The 18,851-nt window shown below is 40.7% G+C and overlaps 1 protein-coding gene across 1 annotated transcript; it reads left to right on the top strand.

Moving 5' to 3' along the window:
• The first annotated feature begins 307 nt into the window (after nucleotides 1-307).
• myo1eb (myosin IEb) lies at nucleotides 308-18,478 on the top strand. Its single transcript, XM_042107703.1, has 27 exons — nucleotides 308-604; nucleotides 4,393-4,530; nucleotides 4,872-4,961; nucleotides 5,514-5,608; nucleotides 6,483-6,570; nucleotides 6,760-6,849; nucleotides 7,620-7,751; nucleotides 7,974-8,108; nucleotides 8,736-8,868; nucleotides 9,015-9,211; nucleotides 9,537-9,617; nucleotides 9,726-9,812; nucleotides 9,922-10,008; nucleotides 10,101-10,268; nucleotides 10,576-10,661; nucleotides 11,082-11,163; nucleotides 11,594-11,799; nucleotides 12,157-12,301; nucleotides 13,109-13,223; nucleotides 13,520-13,689; nucleotides 13,831-13,976; nucleotides 14,094-14,240; nucleotides 15,128-15,285; nucleotides 15,512-15,586; nucleotides 15,850-16,054; nucleotides 16,288-16,463; nucleotides 17,532-18,478. The coding sequence occupies exons 1-27, from the start codon at nucleotides 602-604 to the stop codon at nucleotides 17,606-17,608; spliced, it is 3,312 nt and encodes a 1,103-aa protein (XP_041963637.1). The 5' UTR covers nucleotides 308-601; the 3' UTR covers nucleotides 17,609-18,478.
• Nucleotides 18,479-18,851: the final 373 nt, after the last annotated feature.

Genomic DNA, 18,851 nt, shown 5'->3' with positions numbered 1-18,851 from the left:
GCCATGTAAAGTGTAGGCTAATTAAGGAATGGTTAACGTGGGACTTAACGCGTTCTAAACATTAGGAAAGGTAGTTACCGGTATTAGGCTACACCTGTTCAAACATCGCAATTTAATTTACAAGCAGTGCAGAGGATTTTCAGTGGAACAATAGGCTACATGTATTTTTTCCCCCATACGGCGATTCTACTTCTCCGTCGTCAGATGGCACTGTTGTGACTGATATGATATCCCAGAGCTGTGATATCCTGCCTTTGCCTACTTATTTCCCACAATGCCTGACGCGCATCGGAGTTTTTCCCTACCTGTCCACACTTGCCGCTGTTCATGAATTTCTTCACCTCCAACTTCATACAACCTGGCCTCTCCCTTTGCACCAGTGTTCCTGGCCAGACAATTCCAAGGAGTGGTCAGAGAATGAAAATACTTTGTTGTGGAAAAGCAACATGTTTTGAAATGGACCTTTTGAATTTACCAGTTAAACCAGAGTAGCCTAACCTGAGTTTAATACGATTCTCCACTCCGTGGATATTAATTGGAGTGTGTCTTCTTTCTTTACCATTTTGAAGTAACAGGAAGTATTAACAATCGCTGAACAACTATGGTAAGTCCCAAAACACTTAAGATTAAGTTTCGACTGATGACTGAGCAATCTTTCAGAACGCACGGGAAAATCCTCACCAAATTCCTTCAATCGTATTTGTGGAGAGACAATTGGTGGTTTGAAATCATATTGTTTTGAATAATCATTTAAGTAGGCGACGTAAGATAAGAATCGCGCAAATCAGAGACTGACTGCGTGCCTGTATTACGGAATTCTGATATTTCCTTTGCGGTCATAGATGGCAGATGCAAATGTCACGCGCAGAATGTTGATCATTTTATATTGACGATGCTTAGTCTATTTGTAGGCTTAGTTGCTTGTGGCATTTTGAAAGTGAAAATTAGTTTTATCGCTGCCATTGTGATTTAACAAGTTAATTTGCGTTGCCACATGTTGTTCGGACAGCCTATAGGCTACTGTTATTACACCTCATGGCTACCAGGCAGAACTATTACATAGAAATAATTTGAACGAGGGCCAACGTGTCTGGGCAGGGCCACTCACAATCAACATGAGGGGGAATGCAAAGAACGTAGCCTAAAATGAGAAGGAGATAGATACAGTTGTGTGCAAAATAATAGCAGTGTGTTTTAAAAAAATGAATAAAGCTCAAAATTCTTAGAATAGCTGTTAATATCCTTAGAATAGCTGTCCATAATATCAATGCATTGGGAACACTGCACATTCAATTTCAAATCAAAACATGACCAAAATTGATCAAGTTTGTGTTATACCTTTAGGCCTACAGAAAGTTAAGAAAAGGGAATTAGGCTATTTAAAAAATAGCAGATTTTGATTCTTTACTTTGAATCACTGCACTAATATCTAGTTGCATTACCATTATTTCTGAGAATTGCTTCACATCTGTGTTGCATGGAGTCGACCAGCTACTGGCACCTGTGAACAAGTATTCCAGCCCAGGACGATTGAACTACATTCCTCTGCATTTCTGGGTTTTGCCTCAGAAACAGCATTTTTGATGTCACCTCACAAGTTTTCTATAGGATTGAGGTCTGGGGATCGGGCTGGCCACTCCATAGCGTCAATCTTGTTAGTCTGGAACCAAGACTTTGCTCGCTTACTGGTGTGTTTTGGGTCATTGTCTTGTTGAAACACCCATTTCAAAGGCATGTCCTCTTCAGCATAAGACAGCATGACCCTTCAAATATGTTGATGTATTGAAACTGATCCATGATCTCTGGTGTGCGATAAATAGGTCCAACACCACAGTATGAGAAACATCCCCATAACATGAATTGTGCACCACCATGCTTTACTGTCTTCACAGTGCACTGTGGCTTGAATTCAGTGCATGGGGGCCGCAGACAGTTTGTCCAACGATCCACATGCACTGGATTCAAGCCACAGTACACTGAAGTCAGTAAATCATGGTTTTTCTAGCCTGACGGCTATGGTTTTTCTTCACTTTCTGTAAAGGTATAACACAAGCTTGATCAATTTTGGTCATGTTTTTATTTGAAATTGAATGTGCAGTGTTCCCAATGCATTTATATTCTGGAATTAACAGCTATTCTAAGGATTTTGAGCTTTATTCAATTTCTTAAAACACACTGCTATTATTCTGCACACAACTGTATGTCCTATACAGACAGCCTTCGTAAGGTCAATGTAGGCCTAGCCTACTTTAAATTCGTTTGATAGTAGCCAAGCTGACAGTCCAAGTTTTATGCTGTGCAGTATATATTTCCTTAAAGAATCTGAAACATCTGATGGTGTCAGGTCCTTAGCCTTGTTTTACACACTATTTCCATGGCCATACTCATGACAGTGACAAGTGTTCCTCTTCTGTTGTGAAAGTCCAGCTTGCCCCTCCACAGTAGACTACCCAGCTGTTGCGACATCAACACCATCTGACATGTTAACACATTCCTCATTATGCCACTGAATTCAGTTCTCTATGTGGCTCAGTTGTTGCAAAGCAGAGCCTGCAGTTATGACAGAAACATCAACGGTTTTGATATAAAAAGTGTTAATGTAGGCCTACTCCAATCATTTAATGTATAGTGCTTACTCATCTGTCATGTTCACAATTCCACTGTTATTCAATTTCAAATCAGAGTTCACAAGAGAGTGGCGATAGTCACTAGTAATGTGTCTGTATGCCTGTTAGTAATCCTGAGCATAGTGCTTAATCAGCTCTAGCTGTCATAGTTGACTTTTCAGAAATGCCTGGATGATCATTTAAAAAAGAATCCCTGTGCAGTCATGAGGAACACTAGCAGTATCCAGGATATGTGTCACTGGCTCTGACATCACCACTGAGCACAGTTTTTTTGGAAAATGATCTCTTCTCTGGGAATCCGGTCTCCTGTGCCACTGAGCATGAATACATCAACAGTGATAGGCTCAAATGTTATTGACATGAACACATTGTTTACAGTATGCCAGGGTGAACACACTACACACATTGTGTTTCTTCACTTCACCTTTTTATTTATGTTGCTTCTGTGGGGCAACAAACATCGGCCATATATAATTTGATTGCAACCCCTTGGCAGGGATGGTATTCTCATAGTTGACACCAGAAGCTCTTGATTCTAAGTTTGCTCTATTAAGCTATCCCATGCCCAGTAATGTGTTAAGGTGTTAAAGTGCAATACAGAGTGCTCTTTGTTTAAGGATCACATTGTAGAAATGCATTAAACTGTGTTGGTGTACTGTAGAGTAAGCCCATTAGTCTGCAGACATGACCGAGTGAAAGCATGCTATACCTGTGTTTCACACTCTAGGTCAGGAACTGTGCAGCAGTTTAACATCCAACAATAATCCGGATCACTCCCACTGTGTGGGTAGATATTTGTTGAGTTAATGAGTAATCTGTAGTTAAAGTGCCTAGGGTCACCATAATACATCTAAATCCCTACCAGACAGACAGTCCTGAAGCATAGCTGCTCTTCTAGCATTTTCATTTCAACCAAACCAACACCAATACAATACTCTACATCCTTTAAGTATACCTGGTTGAGAACTGACATTCTAAAATTGAGTAGAATCTATAAGAAAGAAGCAGGTCCACGACTGAATGGAAAGAACTGGAACTGGGGTTGGTCCAGAATCGTTAATCAGAATCAGAATTAATATAATTTGAGCAATACTCAACCCTACACCTAGGCCTAGATAATTGTAGAATATAATTGTATGGGGTCCTAGTAAGAGTTAGAGTGTCTTATGTAATGCTCCAATGACCAGAATAAAATCTGGAAACTGGAATGAATTTGTTTCTGTAACCTTTTTTTAGTGAGTGATGACAAGCATAGAGACTAATAAATAGGCTTAGTTTATTCGCTGTACAACTTTTATTTCTTTTTGCTTTGAACAAGAAAAGTGCTATTTTCCTGTGTTCTGAATGGGCAAATCCGTCCAATTATAAAGACAGTTTTTATCCAGTCCAAAATTCCTCATTAAGTCTGCTATCGGTGTCATGTAGGCAAATGTTTTTTTTTTTCCTTCCTGAAGAGCCTACCCAAGTGTGACTATTGTGGAGTTATAACTGGATTAACTTGTTATTTGGCAGATGCTTTTAGGCACTGCAACTTACTGTACAATAAATGTAGATATTCTGTTATATCAGCGCATGTGGCCCATTCATTGAGATGAAAAGATGAAAAAGATGAAAACAGGCTGCTCAAGCCCACTTAAACCCTTATGAAGGAAACAGATGGATATTAAGAGACCTGTTCCAAAACTGCACAGAGTACAGATGAAATGTGTTGTGTTAAACGGCGTGTTAATCTCCACTGAGGTGTCGATCTCTCTGTGTGTGTTAGGGGAGTAAGGAGCGTTACCACTGGCAGACCCAGAATGTGAAGGTGAGTGGCGTGGACGATATGGTCCTGCTGTCCAAGATCAATGAAGACTCCATCACAGAAAACCTCAAGAAGAGATATATGGACGACTACATCTTTGTATCCTTAAGCTGCACAGCAGTGCACTCAGAATTACTCATGTAGACATTTTAAGCTCTATTTGGTTTTGAAATACTTTTGCAAGAATGTTGTATGCAATCAAAGGATGAAACATAATTATACTGTGTGTTTGTTTTCGTTGCAACAGCCATAGATATACCTCAGGTCAGTTTCTGATTGGCCCAACCTCTCAACCTGCAAATGCACAGTGTAAGGTTGTGATTAGACTAATGCTTAACTTGGATGATGTATCAAAATGTTACAAAAATGTTAAAAAAAAATAATCAATCTATCATTTTGATCAGTTTGATGTGTTTTCACCTTAACCCACGTCCTCTAAGACTTATATCGGCCCGGTGTTGATTTCAGTCAATCCTTTCAAACAGCTGCCATACTTCACTGACCGGGAAGTGGAATTATACCAGGCTGCAGTAAGTCAACCTAGCTCCTGCAGCATTTCTTCTCAAGGTGAAACAGCCTGCAGTGAGTGAGAGAGAGAGAGGGAGAGAGAAAAAGAGAAGAAGCTGACTGTACGAGCAAGTTGATGAGTAATTGCCACACCCCTCCCCTGGTGACGGCTTTTTGCAGAAGAAGCTGCTATTGCTACATGTCTGTGCTTGTGTTGGTGGATGCTAAATCGGACTGAGGGAAAACGGCATAGATAGCTCTTAAGCTCTTCCTCTTTGTCTGGGGGGGGGGGGGGGGGGGTGGCTGCGTGTGCTTCAAGCAGTGAATTTGGGGAAGTCTGATGCCATGGCACTTAACTAGTCCTGCAGCTACGTTCATAGTGGTGAAATCTTTGGGCACAGCTGAAATCTTTGGGCAGAACTATTAAGAGCATTATAGTTGGAAAGTGGTTAATTCATCATATCATATAGACATTACAGAATGATGCATTTTTTAAAGAGCATTGGTAAGAATTATGAAATCACCGCACAATGCAATTGGTAACTGGAACACCACTGATATATTGTCCACTACAGGCCCAGTATGAGAATCCGCCACATATCTACGCATTGGCAGACAACATGTACCGCAACATGATGATTGACATGGAGAACCAGTGTGTGATCATCAGGTAAGAGCAGACAGTCATGCGGTCATCATACGCTCGTCAGATTAGTCATGGCTGTGATCGTGGGTTTTCAGGAGAGCTGTTTTGTCTCGAATCACGATTCCCTCTGATTTCATGGATGACCTGGAGTATAACAAATGCTTGCATATTCTCCATGTTTTCCCTGCAAACATAATGTGTCATTTTTCACCCTGGTCACCTGTTGGATATTTCATGTTATTATCATACACTGTATACACAGGTAATAGCAGTCACTGGGAATTGATTGAGCAAACCATTTGGGAATTGATGTGACACTTGGGTATTGCAATTGAGCATGTCATGTATTATTCAAATTGGTCCATATAGTCAAAGATTCACTCTGAAGTGGCATTACAATGTCATCGACCAAATTATTGTAGTTGCTATATGCCAGAGAGGTTTTGGCTAGCTTGTGTTGATTTCAGGACGTTGCTAAAGGGAACTCTTTGTGTCAAACTGATTGTGTCATTTTGTGGTAATAACTATATTTGTAGCTGTTCTTTAAATGGTATTCATGTAAAAAAGTTGTTACTTGGGATTATGTTAAACAAAACTAAATTAGTTTACGCTAAGTATTTATTCAAATACACCTAAATGCATGGGTCGACACATATTTATGTGTTTTATCTTGTGCCATGTGTCTGACAAGATGTTAATATAAAATAGAAGCAATGTGAATGAACTATTTTATATCATAGAAGGCTCTTGTGTAATGAAAATAACTTTTTGATAAAGCTGATGAATAGATTGTCTGAATACTCTCAACAAACCTAACTTTAAAAAGAGTAATCAGAAGAAATGCCTTCAAATTGCTGCTTTGTGTTGCTTCACTAATATCTTTCTCCATTCACTGTAGTGGAGAAAGTGGTGCCGGCAAGACCGTGGCAGCCAAGTACATCATGAGCTACATCTCCAAAGTGTCCGGAGGTGGGCCTAAAGTTCAGGTAGGTGACCTCTGTCTGCTTCATAATCACTTTGAATTCTTTCTTGTAGTTCATTTGATGTACAGGTGAAATGTGATGATGAGAGAGAGGTGTGTGTGTGTGTGTGTGTGTTAGTGTTAGTGCATCCTTCACTGACTCTCCCCACTGTTGATTTTCCCTCCTATTCCTGTCTCTTTCTGCTGTACGCAGCACGTGAAAGACATCATCCTGCAGTCCAACCCTCTCCTGGAGGCCTTCGGAAATGCCAAGACTGTGCGCAACAACAACTCCAGCCGCTTTGTGAGTCCACATTGAAAGCCCCCTTGTGCATCTGCCAGAAAATAATTTCTGTCAAATAAAAGAAACATTACACAATTAGCCCACTTTGCAGTTAGTAGCAACACAACTATTGCTATTTCTGGGTATTTATTTGTGTATTAATTCACAATCTTCATCTAGATAGCTTTGCAAGGACAGAAAAAAGTCTGTGAAAACTGGAAATCTAATTCATTAGCTATTTAGTGGCTGCAGCCTGATGAAGTAGTTAAGTGGTCATAGTGTTAGTAGTGTGCTTGTAAACAGTGGACTTTGACAGGTCTTTGGAGCTCCCAACAGTGTGGTGCTGAATAAGTGGTATGAGATTCTCACAGCTTACACTGAGTGCATTAATGAAGTGCACCTATGGAGCACTGCCCATTAAAGCCTGAGTGTTGAGCTGGTGATGACTCGTAGATTTCTCAACTCTCCTGCTAACTCAGGGGTGTGTGTGTGTGTGTAGCATTTCAAATGAGTTGGCGTGGCCTCCGCAATCTATCCATTGCAACGTTTGAGGCAAGAGAGGCTCGATCGCTATCTGCTCAGCCCGAGGTCACATGTTTTGGGTAAAAATTGACTGTGGTGTACAGGTCAGGACCTGTCATACAGTAGGTGTGCACCACTGAGGACTGAAAATTAGCTTGTTTTTTTTTCCTTTTTCTTGTGTAGTCAGTATTGGGGTCATTCTTTGTTATACCCGATGATGTGGCATGACTTTACCTCTTGAATCACTTTTATTATCTGGCTGCCCGCAGGGTAAATATTTCGAGATCCAGTTCAGTCGAGGCGGGGAACCTGATGGAGGAAAGATATCAAACTTCCTTTTGGAAAAATCGAGAGTGGTCTCCCAGAATCACGGGGAGAGGAACTTCCACATCTACTACCAGGTGGAACATCTTGTTACATAGCAATCACAAATACGATCCATCATATGTCTGCGTGTCTCCTAAAAGCTTTCCTTGCAGTGGTCTCCTCGTCTAAACACATCAGCTAATTGCTTTAATGTCAATATAAATGTATTTGAGTGCATTAAAGCAAAAGCTACCCATATATTTTCCTTTGCTCTCCTATAATTTCTGACTGTCTTATCATTTCTGATTGATCTGTAGCTCTTAAACGGGGCTACCAAAGAGCAGAGGGAGAATCTTGGCGTCACAACACCAGACTACTATTACTATCTCAACCAGTCGGGCACCTACACTGTGGAGGACGTCAATGACAAGAAGGAATTTGCAGACACCATGGTGGGTTATGTCTAATGTGTAATGATTTTCACTGCAAGTAGTATTTTTTGGCATGGCTGTATAGCTTTTACAGATTGCCATTAAATGAGGGAAGGAAGGAATGAACAAGTCAAGTCAAGTTTATTTATATAGCGCATTTTAGATACAGAGATCATTCAATGTGCTTTACATAAACAAAAGCATGCAAGAATAGCTAATAAAACATAGAAGGGCAATAGTCAAAGAATAGTTTAAAAAGTGAAGAATAAAAAAGAAAACATAAAACACAAGTACATAGTATATACAATAGTACATAAAAGCATACAAGGGCAATAGTTTAAAAGTGTTTAAAAAGTAATAATTAAAAGACATAAAAACAACATAGGATGATTCCTCAGTGATCGTGACACTAGTCAAGCACCCAGTGAACAGCAACACTCTATAGAGATTTGTCAAGTACGAACAAATGGATGAAATCATAGTATCTGATTTTGTTTGTAGTTCTGACTGATGGGGGAACTGTACGGCAGTTACGTCTGTACAGTTAGTGATTGTTGTATGTTTTGAGTAGAGTTTAATGGTGTAGGACTTGTGATTGCTGTATGTTTTGAGTAGAGTTTAATGATGTATGGCTTTGTTGTGCTTTAGGAGGCCATGACAGTGGTGGGCTTGTCTCAAGATGAGCGGGACACTGTGCTGCAAATTGTTGCAGGGATCCTTCATCTTGGGAACATAGCTTTCAGAGAGGAGGGCAACTATGCCGTGGTGGACAGTGAAGACTGTGAGTAGTACACACACGCACACTCACATACTCACACACACACACACACACACACACACACACTCTCACACACACTCACACACTGTGCACTCTATATCTAGCCTGTCAAGTAGAAGCTTGATTTCACACTTTTCTCTCGCCTGCAGTCTTGGCTTTCCCGGCCTTCTTGTTGGGCATCTCCCAAGATGGCCTGAAGAGTAAGCTGACCAGCCGTATAATGGACAGTAAATGGGGTGGGAAGACAGAGAGCATCTCTGTCACCCTTAACACAGAGCAAGCCTCCTTCACCAGAGATGCCCTATCCAAAGCGCTCTATTCCCGCCTGTTCGACTTCTTGGTGGACGTGAGTCTGATGCCCCAGTCACTGGCACACCTAGCTCAATTAGTCTTTCATTTTGTCCCCTATAACTACAAGACAGTATTAGCATTTGTATGTGAAACGATATATTTCTGTAAGAAAGATGGGCTTATAGAACCCTATCTATGAGATATACTGGGTTTTAAAATGGTTCTTTACTTGTATTTTGTAGTCTTAAAAAAGGCAACTTAAGTGCGAGTGTGTGTGTGTGTGTGTGAGTGAGAGAGAGAGAAAGTGTGTGTGAGTGAGTGAGTGAACTTGTGTTTATTTCTTTTTCTTTATGAATCCTGCTCTACTAATCTCATGTCAGGTAATCAACAAAGCCATGCAGAAAGACAACGAGGAGTTCAACATCGGGGTGCTGGACATTTACGGTTTCGAGATTTTTCAGGTGGGTATTCACAGGCATTTTTTTGCTTGTAGTTCAAATCAGTAAAAATCATCATGACAAATGAGAGTTTGAATTCATTCTTTAAAAATGTTTTTCTTCATTCATCAGAAAAATGGCTTTGAGCAGTTCTGTATCAACTTTGTGAATGAAAAACTACAGCAGATTTTCATTGAGCTCACACTGAAAGCTGAGCAGGTAAAAAAAATCTTTCTTTCTCTTTCCCTTCTGAGCTACTGAAGAATCTCTTTGATCTTCTGTGTAGCATTACTGCAAGGTATTTCAATCTCTCTATTTCACTTCCTAGGAAGAGTATGTCCATGAGGGCATACGATGGACTGCTATAGAGTATTTCAACAACAAAATTGTGTGTGACTTAATTGAGTCCAAATTGGTAAGTGAATAAATGTAGCCGTAAACTTGTAAACATAAACCAGTCATCAGCAAAACATATCAAAGCACATATTGATATTTTTTTTCTCCCAGAATCCCCTGGGTATTATGAGTATCCTAGACGACGTGTGTGCCACCATGCATGCCAAGGGTGAGGGGGCAGATCAGACCCTTCTCCAGAAGCTCCAGAGTCAGATTGGCAATCATGAGCACTTCAACAGCTGGAACAAGGGCTTCATTGTGCACCACTACGCTGGCAAGGCAAGACATAACCATGCTGAAACCAAATGCCTTACGTCTCAGTTTGTTTAGGGCCACTAGAAGGACTTATCTCTTGTATCTTATTTACATTTACATTTCGAACAAAGGTTTTATTGCAGTAGTCTTATTGTCTAAGCACATCTAAACAGAAATGGCTTTAATGTCAATATACATGTATTTGAGTGCCTGAAAGTAATATATTCCCATATACTACTCTTAGCAGGCCAGTTTGTTTTTATTGCCTCTTTGCTGTGGCGCCTCCTCCTGGCGGCCCGCTGTAAGTACATGGTGTCTGTGTCTCTTGTAGGTGTCATACGATGTCAGTGGCTTCTGTGAGAGGAATAGGGATGTGCTCTTCAATGACATCATCGAGCTAATGCAGGGCAGTGAATTGTGAGTAGATCTTTGTGGAATTGATGGACAAACTCAGACCCTCCCTGCTGGAAGAACCCAATTAACTAAAAGCATTCTTTAGTACAGATTGTTATGTTGAACGTACTTAACTAATAGGGAGTTATTTACTGTTGTGTGGTATGCCACAGCATTGAGATATATGGAGGACATCATGAGCAAATGATCTGCACTCGATTTATTTAGCTAAGTTCATTCATAATTCAACATTGATTGAAAGAAGTCAGTTTTCAGGTCCTTTGAATGAGCAAATAAAATGGAAGTGATTCACAACAGCCATGACAATCTCAGCTATGTAAATGTTATTCAACAGATACATAAACATCTATTTAAATGCTTTAACACAGAACTTTATTTCCTGTGTGTGTGTGTGTGTGTGTGTGTGTGTGTGTGTCTGAACAGCGATTTCATCAAAGCCCTATTCCCGGAAAACCTAGATGCGGAGAAGAGGGGGCGACCTACCACTGCAAGCATCAAAATCAAGGTATTTTATAACAACTGATTACTTAGATAATCTTAAAGATAAGACTTTATTTGATCCCACACGAAATGTACTTGTTCCAACAGCCAGGCAAGATGGATTCAACTATAATTAGAATAAATAGCAGAAATATTAAATATAAGGATTAAAAAATAATTTGTTGAAAAGAATAAAATAGTGCACACAGAGCCTAAATAATAATTTGTATTCAAAGCACACTCATTAAGTTATGCACATAACCATCATGGGGAAGGATTACATTCTCTACCTCACCTATTTTTTCGTCATATGGGCTCTTGCACACCATTATCCATGGATTACTGTACTTGAGTGCTGCATTGTAAAACACCTTTGTCCTTATAGTTTCACATGCTTTGATAAGTTTTTAAGATATATTTTAAGACATATCTTTGTTTATCATGGTGTGGTGCAGAAACAGGCCAATGACCTGGTGCAGAGGCTGATGAAGTGCACCCCCCACTACATCCGCTGCATCAAGCCCAACGAGACCAAGAAGCCGCACGACTGGGAGGATAGCCGCGCCAAGCACCAGGTGGAGTACCTGGGTCTGCGCGAGAACATCCGCGTTCGCCGCGCCGGCTTTGCCTTCCGCCGGCCTTTCCGCAAGTTTCTGCACAGGTATGAGCGAGAGAGAGTGCCCACGTCTCATGAGGACCACAAAACAAATTGTCGTGACATTAAATTACAGTGTTCCACCTCTGAAAGTTAATTCACCAGTGTTAAGGAACATGTTGCATAAACCCCCATCCTTGAGTAGTGTGCCCTCATTGATGTCTGGTTGGATATGTGGAAAGAATTGAAGCATCCCCTGAAAAATCTTGAATTTACAACCCTGTTATACTCTTATGGCCAGTTTCCCATGCACATATTAAGCCTAGCCCCATACTAAAAGCTTTTATTTCAATGGAGATTTTCATGGCTGTTTTTTTCCCTCCATGACCATTGTCTGTTGTTGACCTGTTGACCTGTTTGCAGGTATGCCATTCTGACCAAAGAGACGTGGCCCATGTGGAAAGGAGACGAGAGGAAAGGGGTGCTGCACCTGCTCAGCTCAGTCAACATGGACTCGGACCAGTACCAACTGGGCAAGACCAAGGTCTTCATCAAAGCTCCAGAATCGGTGCGTGAGAATAGTTCTCTTGGGAGTTCTAGATCCTAGTGAATCTAAAACACTGGATAAAATGCATCAGTACTGCATCTGTCTCTTCAGTCTTCAGTTAATCTATGTTAAGCAGTAATTTAAATACCGGTACATGTTGAGTACAAGTGTTGAAATATATTCTTATATTCCTAAATGCTTATTGTTGAGGGTGGACTAATGTCTCTGCTGATTCACAAATTTTTGATTTCGATATTTTCGATGAATGACAATGAAGAATTACCCAAGAATGCTTTCTGTGTTTTTTCTGCTATTGTGCCCTGCTGCCCTGGGAAACACTACTTTATTTCAGTCGCACACAAATCTAATCAATGTTTTCAAGCCATTTGCTGCCAATTCTTAATGAAAGACATCACGCTTGGGGGAAAATCGCATCAGTAGGCTACATAGTGTGGTGCCCGCCTCAAGGTCACAATACAGAGCTTGAAGCAACTTTAGGGAACACAGCGCTACAATTAGAAAAGGCCCAACAGCATGTGTAGCCAGTCACCATCCAGTCGTAAAAGAACAGACTCCAAATCACACCAAATTTGAGCTCTGCTAAACACATGAATGACGACACAGAGAGTAATGTTACCAAAGATCTCTATTTGGCTTAGAAATGTGTGCCATTACATACAACATATTTAAACTTATAGTTAAGTAATACCATGTAATGCCATGTAATTTATCAGGATTAGCGATGACCTCTTGACACTCCTTATCATGGAGGTGCCTGGTGTATAGTGAAACTCTGATAACCATTTAACTGGTGTGATTTGTGTGCAGCTGTTCCTGCTGGAGGAGATGAGAGAGCGGAAGTATAACGGGTATGCCCGAGTCATACAGAAAGCCTGGCGCAAACACATCGCTGTCCGCAAATACGTCAAAATGCGAGAGGAAGGTAAGAAGGTTCAAATTACCTATGGAGTATTCAGTCAATCTGTAGCCAAATGTTATAGCTTATATCATGTAATGAATCTGTGCAAAGAGCCCTCTCCTGACTTGAATGGGTTCCCTTTTGAAAGCTTTCCACTGTAAATAAAATCCTTCACCCTGCTACTATATGTTACTATCTCAAATGAATGCAGTTCATTCATTTCTCTCTGTGTTACTGCCTGTCATGTGTATGTTAGTAGAGAACACCCATATGGATGAGTGATATAGATTTGTTTTGACAAGCGCTGTCTTGTGTTTCAGCATCCGACATCCTGCTGAATAAGAAGGAACGCAGAAAGAACAGCCTGAACCGCAACTTTGTCGGGGACTACATCGGCACCGACAACCACCCGGAGATCCGGCAGTTTGTGGGCCGCAGGGAGAGGATAGACTTTGCTGATGTCGTGGTGAAATACGACCGCCGCTTCAGGGTAGGTCACCTGCCACTTGCTACCAGAGGACCAATGCGTTCCGCCACTCTTATCACTACCATGAGTGTGTTTTGTGGACACTGCTGGCTTGTATGGGTGATGTAATGGTAATCGGTGTGGATTTGTCCCCCCCACTCACAGTCTGTCAAGCGTGACCTCATTCTGACCCCCAAATTCCTTTACCTGATTGGTCGTGAGAAGGTGAAACAAGGCCCAAATAAGGGACAGATTCAGGAGGTATTGAAGAGACAGATTGAGATGGAGAAGATCCAGTCAGTCTCTCTCAGGTAAGGCCGCCAGCATTTTTCATGTATCTAGCTGGTCAGTAACACTACACTGCATTGCTATAGCATGATGATGTTATGTGCATACTTACTTACACGCTGTGTGAATTGTCCTCTTAGTACGTTACAGGATGACTTCTTCATCGTGCATGAGGAGCACTATGACAGCGTACTGCAGTGTGTCTTCAAGACCGAATTTCTCAGCCTGCTGTTTAAACGCTATGAGGAGAAGACCCAGAGGAAGCTCCCAGTCAAGTTTAACAACCTGTACGTACTCATTTTTGCCATCTTGCATTCTGGCATCATACTTTTTTTACTATGTTCATGACATATTTAAAGGGACACCAGGCAACGTTTTCGTGTTACTCATCTTCGTAAGTCGGTATATGGTTAAATGACTCATTACAGGGTGAATGAAGACTCTCTCGCCCGCCCCTACTGCCTGTAGGAAGAATATCCCGCTTGCAAGTTCAGTGTATCGTACCCGCCGACCGAAGAAGGATCAGTTTACATCCTGCATCCACAGCACAGAGGCAGGCTAACGAAACGCTAGAGATTGTTGCAAACGTGTGTATAATGGCAGAGCCGGCGAAGAAGCAGCGAAAACCCTCGACGGAAGATGCAAAGATAAGGAAAAGAGCTTCAGACCGAGCGAGGGGGGGTTTCGTAGAGAAAAAGCATAATGCTTGCCTGGTGTCCCTTTAAAAACACAATGTTTCGAGTTCAGTTCATATATCATGATTTCCCTTAAATGTCGCTTGAGGATCCGAGAGTATAGAATATTGATTGATTTATGATAGGTAAAACAGCTTTCATGTTCAACCTGACGAAGCAACAGTGAAACATGTCGTGCAGTGTGCAGTGATTTTTCACATTTTTTGATCGCTTGATACTCTTGCTGCACCAGCATCACCAGCACCAAGAAAGGTTGTGCACAGGGTCTTTTGTTCTTTTAAGCTTTTATGTTGTATTGATAAAGTTATACAATTTGTGAAATGCAGAGACCAAATTCCTTGTATACGCAAGTATACTTGGCCTATAAACCTGATTTACATTTCTAAGTGAGTTGCAGTGAGTGGAGTGTAAATATGTCTTGAAAAATAATGATGATGTTTCAGCTCATGTTGTCGTACATTTTGCTCCTTGGCTTCTAGGCTGGAGTTCAAGGTGAAGAAGGGAGGCTGGGGTCCATTCTCATCGGCCGGCTCCAAGCAAATCCAGTTCCAGCTGGGCCAGGGAGACGAGGTGCTTCTGAAACCCAGCGGAAAGCAGCTGATCGTCAGCATTGGACCTGGTCTTCCCAAGAACTCCAGTGAGTCTGACCATGTCAAGTATTCTAGTCCATGCATAAGATTGTTGTAGTTTTGTTTTCTAATGATTGCATTTAAATGAACAAAGTTAACAACATTTAAATTATAGCCAAATAAATCGATATGCTTTGTGCGCATTTGTTAGCCTGTTACCAGTATGGATTCAAGTTTCATTCATCTGCAGTTATTGTTAAAATCGTATCTGAGCAACCTAGTTGTTCCTTGTAGGGCCAACTCGGCGAGACAACAGGAAGAGCAGACACATGGGTAACCAAGCGCCCAGCTCAAGAGGGCATGGCCGTGGTGAGTTACCATTCAGGAATGGGAAATATATTTACCTGTCTCTACTGAAATGGGGGTATCTAGCCAGTGTGTTTATTCTTTCTGAAATATAATTTTAATTTATATTTTACTTTTTATATATTTTTATATTTATAAGTTGATCAAAGTGTGTAGGAACTTCAAGCAGTAATCCATGTCTGTTATTTTGTGCTCTAATGGCTGAGTAGTTGAGCTAAAGTTTGATTTTAAGTGGCTATAAAAGCGTTTCTGATGTGGGTCCACAGACGCTCCGCGTCATGATCCTCGTGGGGGACAAAGCAGGGGCCGCCAGCCCTCCAGGGCGTCTCTGATCCGCCAACAGTCCAGCATGGAGCAGCCCAGCCTGCCCCGGCTCCAGGGGCAACAGCGGCAGCAACGGCAGTCCCGCAACCCCAGCCCTAGGAACACGGACATGGGCTTCATGAATGTACCCGACCAGGGGGTGGCTGGGTGAGTTGTCTGTGGTGACAGGCTATGGTGCAATTTTGTGTCACAATGAATGAATTGTCCTTCTTTGAGACTGCTGTTTTCATGTGATGTATGTATGTATGTATGTATGTATGTTTGTATGTATGTATTATGATATAACTCGGCTAGACGTTTGAAGACCATCACAGGCATCACTCCCTACCCATCCATCCTACACCCATACATTCACTGACGCCCTTGTTTTCCATCTTCAGAATCCATCGCAGACGGTCAAAGGAGTACAAGCCTGAGCCAGGGTCAGGCCGTCCCAAGCCCGCGCCCAAGCCCAAGCCGCGAGGGCCTCAGTGCAAAGCTCTGTGGGCCTACAATGCCCTGGACACGGATGAGCTCAGCTTCAACGCTGACGATGTTATCGACATTCTTACTGCAGGTATGAGCACACAGTTTATACACACTGATAACTAGGGCTGTGTAATTGCAAGAATCTGGCGATACGATACATATCACGATCCATGGGTTAAAGGTAAACTATGCAGTATTGGCAATTTCCTTACTGTTTTTTTCGGTTTTTGCTTATTTTTCGCTTGCTCTGTCATGACGAATGGCTGAGAAACTCCATCGCTGCCTTTTTCTAGCCGGTGCCTGGCGTGTATGTGTATTTGAATGCAGTAGAGCAATTCGTTACACTCGTTATACTTCCTGACACTGAGACCGTTGGCCCGCCGGCCCACAGTTGCAAGGGTGGTTTTTCCGCTCACAGGCGCTAGGGGGAAGCGAGACGGCCACCATTCAACCTGAAAAAAGTCATATAACCATTCCAATGACTCTGAAGCTGGTAAATGAAGGTAAATTAAGCTAAAAAACCTGCATAGTGTGCCTTTAAGATTCAATATATTGCAATATATTTCAATACTGTGCAAAATTCGATATATATTACGATTTTCTAAGTCTAACTTTAGAAAAACTTAAGATGTAAGTAAAAAAAAAGTTTGCTTTAGACAAACAATTCAGTACACTGTACAGTACAGTTCTGCTTATGTCAATAACAAAATAAAGTGCTTGCATGTAAACTATTAATAAGAACAGTATCAATATTATGTTTTTGAAAATCGATACAGTATTGCCGAATAAAATATTGTGATATTCTATTTTATTGATATTTTCTTACACCCCTAATAACCAGTCATGTACAAGGAATATAGATAAATCTCTTTCATCTGTGATGCTGAGTTGTGTGTAGTTATTATCTATTCAGGAAGGAAATTTTATATTTACACATTTACCTTTTTCCAGTGCTTTTATCCAGTATGGCTACAACTGAGTAACATTTATATCGCCAGTTGTATTATTTGGCCAGTTGTATTACTGTATTTGGCGATACAACCCCCGACACAAGTGAGAAGCTTGCTGGCAAGAAGCCTGTCTGTATACTGTAGGTGTGAGTCTTTGGCATGGCATTCTACACTAAGTGAATACGATATTCTGCTGTTTGCTTTAGATCCATCTGGCTGGTGGTACGGACGCTTGAGAGGAAAAGAGGGAATGTTTCCTGGCAACTATGTTGAAAAAATCTGAACAAAGGAATAAATACCAGCAGGACCCTATCAGTTTGTTTTGTAAAAGAGACATGGAACTGACGTGAATATTCAGAGAGGCAACTTGAACAATGAAGATGCCAGAAATGGGTGTTTTACTGATATAAAGCACGCTAGGCATTTTTAATTACAGATTTTTACACTGATATATACACGTGCATATATTTGTGCACACATACAGACATACAGCCCACAAACATGTTAGCATCTTAAAATCTACCAGTTATTTTATTGAACAGAGCACTCTGGAAAAATGTATAACGGCTATTAAATGAGTTTTCATAGAAATATATTTCATTTTTAGGATATGGTGCATTTTTATATTTTTATGGTATAAGAAAAAATGAACAAATGTTTTGCATTTTGTCAATGAAATTGCCACCACTTTAACATTCTAATTCCTGCACAACTTGAAAGCCAGTCTATGTCTGCAGTAGGCAGCGCTCAGTTCTGTATGTTGTTGCATCTTATTTCTTATTTCACTCATAAAAATGCCAAACATTGGTAGTCAAGGTGGCAATGTCCTTCCAGGGACCAAAAGAGTGCCATAGTCTGCATTGTGTTGGTTAAAGAATCGGATCAGGTCACTTATTTTCCATGCTGCTCTCTCAACCCTGTACTAGTACCCTGATTTAGTATTCAAACAAACACATATTTTTTTTTAATACAATGTTTATAAGCCTTTGTTAGAGTCCTTGTCCACTCCTTATGATACTGTCCATGAGAGAGCCATTACAGTCTTGTCCCCCTCTTAAACTACATTGAACATATGAGGCAACAGTTTTATATACATATAAATGTGTCTGTGATCTCTTAGAAATGTTTAAATAAAAATGTTTTATCTTGTGAATTGTGTGCATTTATTAAGAATTACGATAGAATATTGCAACACAAAATGCAGACATAGGCCTACTGTATGCTTCTCTTAAGGAAGCACACAGTTAAGCTCATATGGTTTTGCCTATACATATGCTGAATTTAATTTCTTAATTCAATTTCTTATTTGAACAAATATTTATTTACATTTATTTCTAGCATAATGTATGTCTTTGTGCATATGTCATGTTTAAGGCATAAGAGATATATTGGTCAAATTAAAAAATCTAATTGGCAGGAATAATTTGAAGCTTAACTGTACATAAAAATAGTATTAAAGCATGGGAACATACGAAACTGACTTGGTTGTTGACACTAGTTGTAAAGTTCACTGCACACAGGACGGG

Source organism: Alosa sapidissima, chromosome 10, assembly GCF_018492685.1.
Source record: "Alosa sapidissima isolate fAloSap1 chromosome 10, fAloSap1.pri, whole genome shotgun sequence".
NCBI classification, from domain to species: Eukaryota; Metazoa; Chordata; class Actinopteri; order Clupeiformes; family Clupeidae; genus Alosa; species Alosa sapidissima.
This window is presented reverse-complemented; position numbering and strand designations above follow the sequence as displayed.

Bases quoted from the DNA above. Each gene is read 5' to 3' on its own strand.
- myo1eb (XM_042107703.1), top strand. The intron at 6,571-6,759 runs GTAGGTGACCTC...TGCTGTACGCAG, and splicing joins GAGGTGGGCCTAAAGTTCAG to CACGTGAAAGACATCATCCT. The intron at 9,212-9,536 runs GTGAGTCTGATG...ATCTCATGTCAG, and splicing joins TGTTCGACTTCTTGGTGGAC to GTAATCAACAAAGCCATGCA.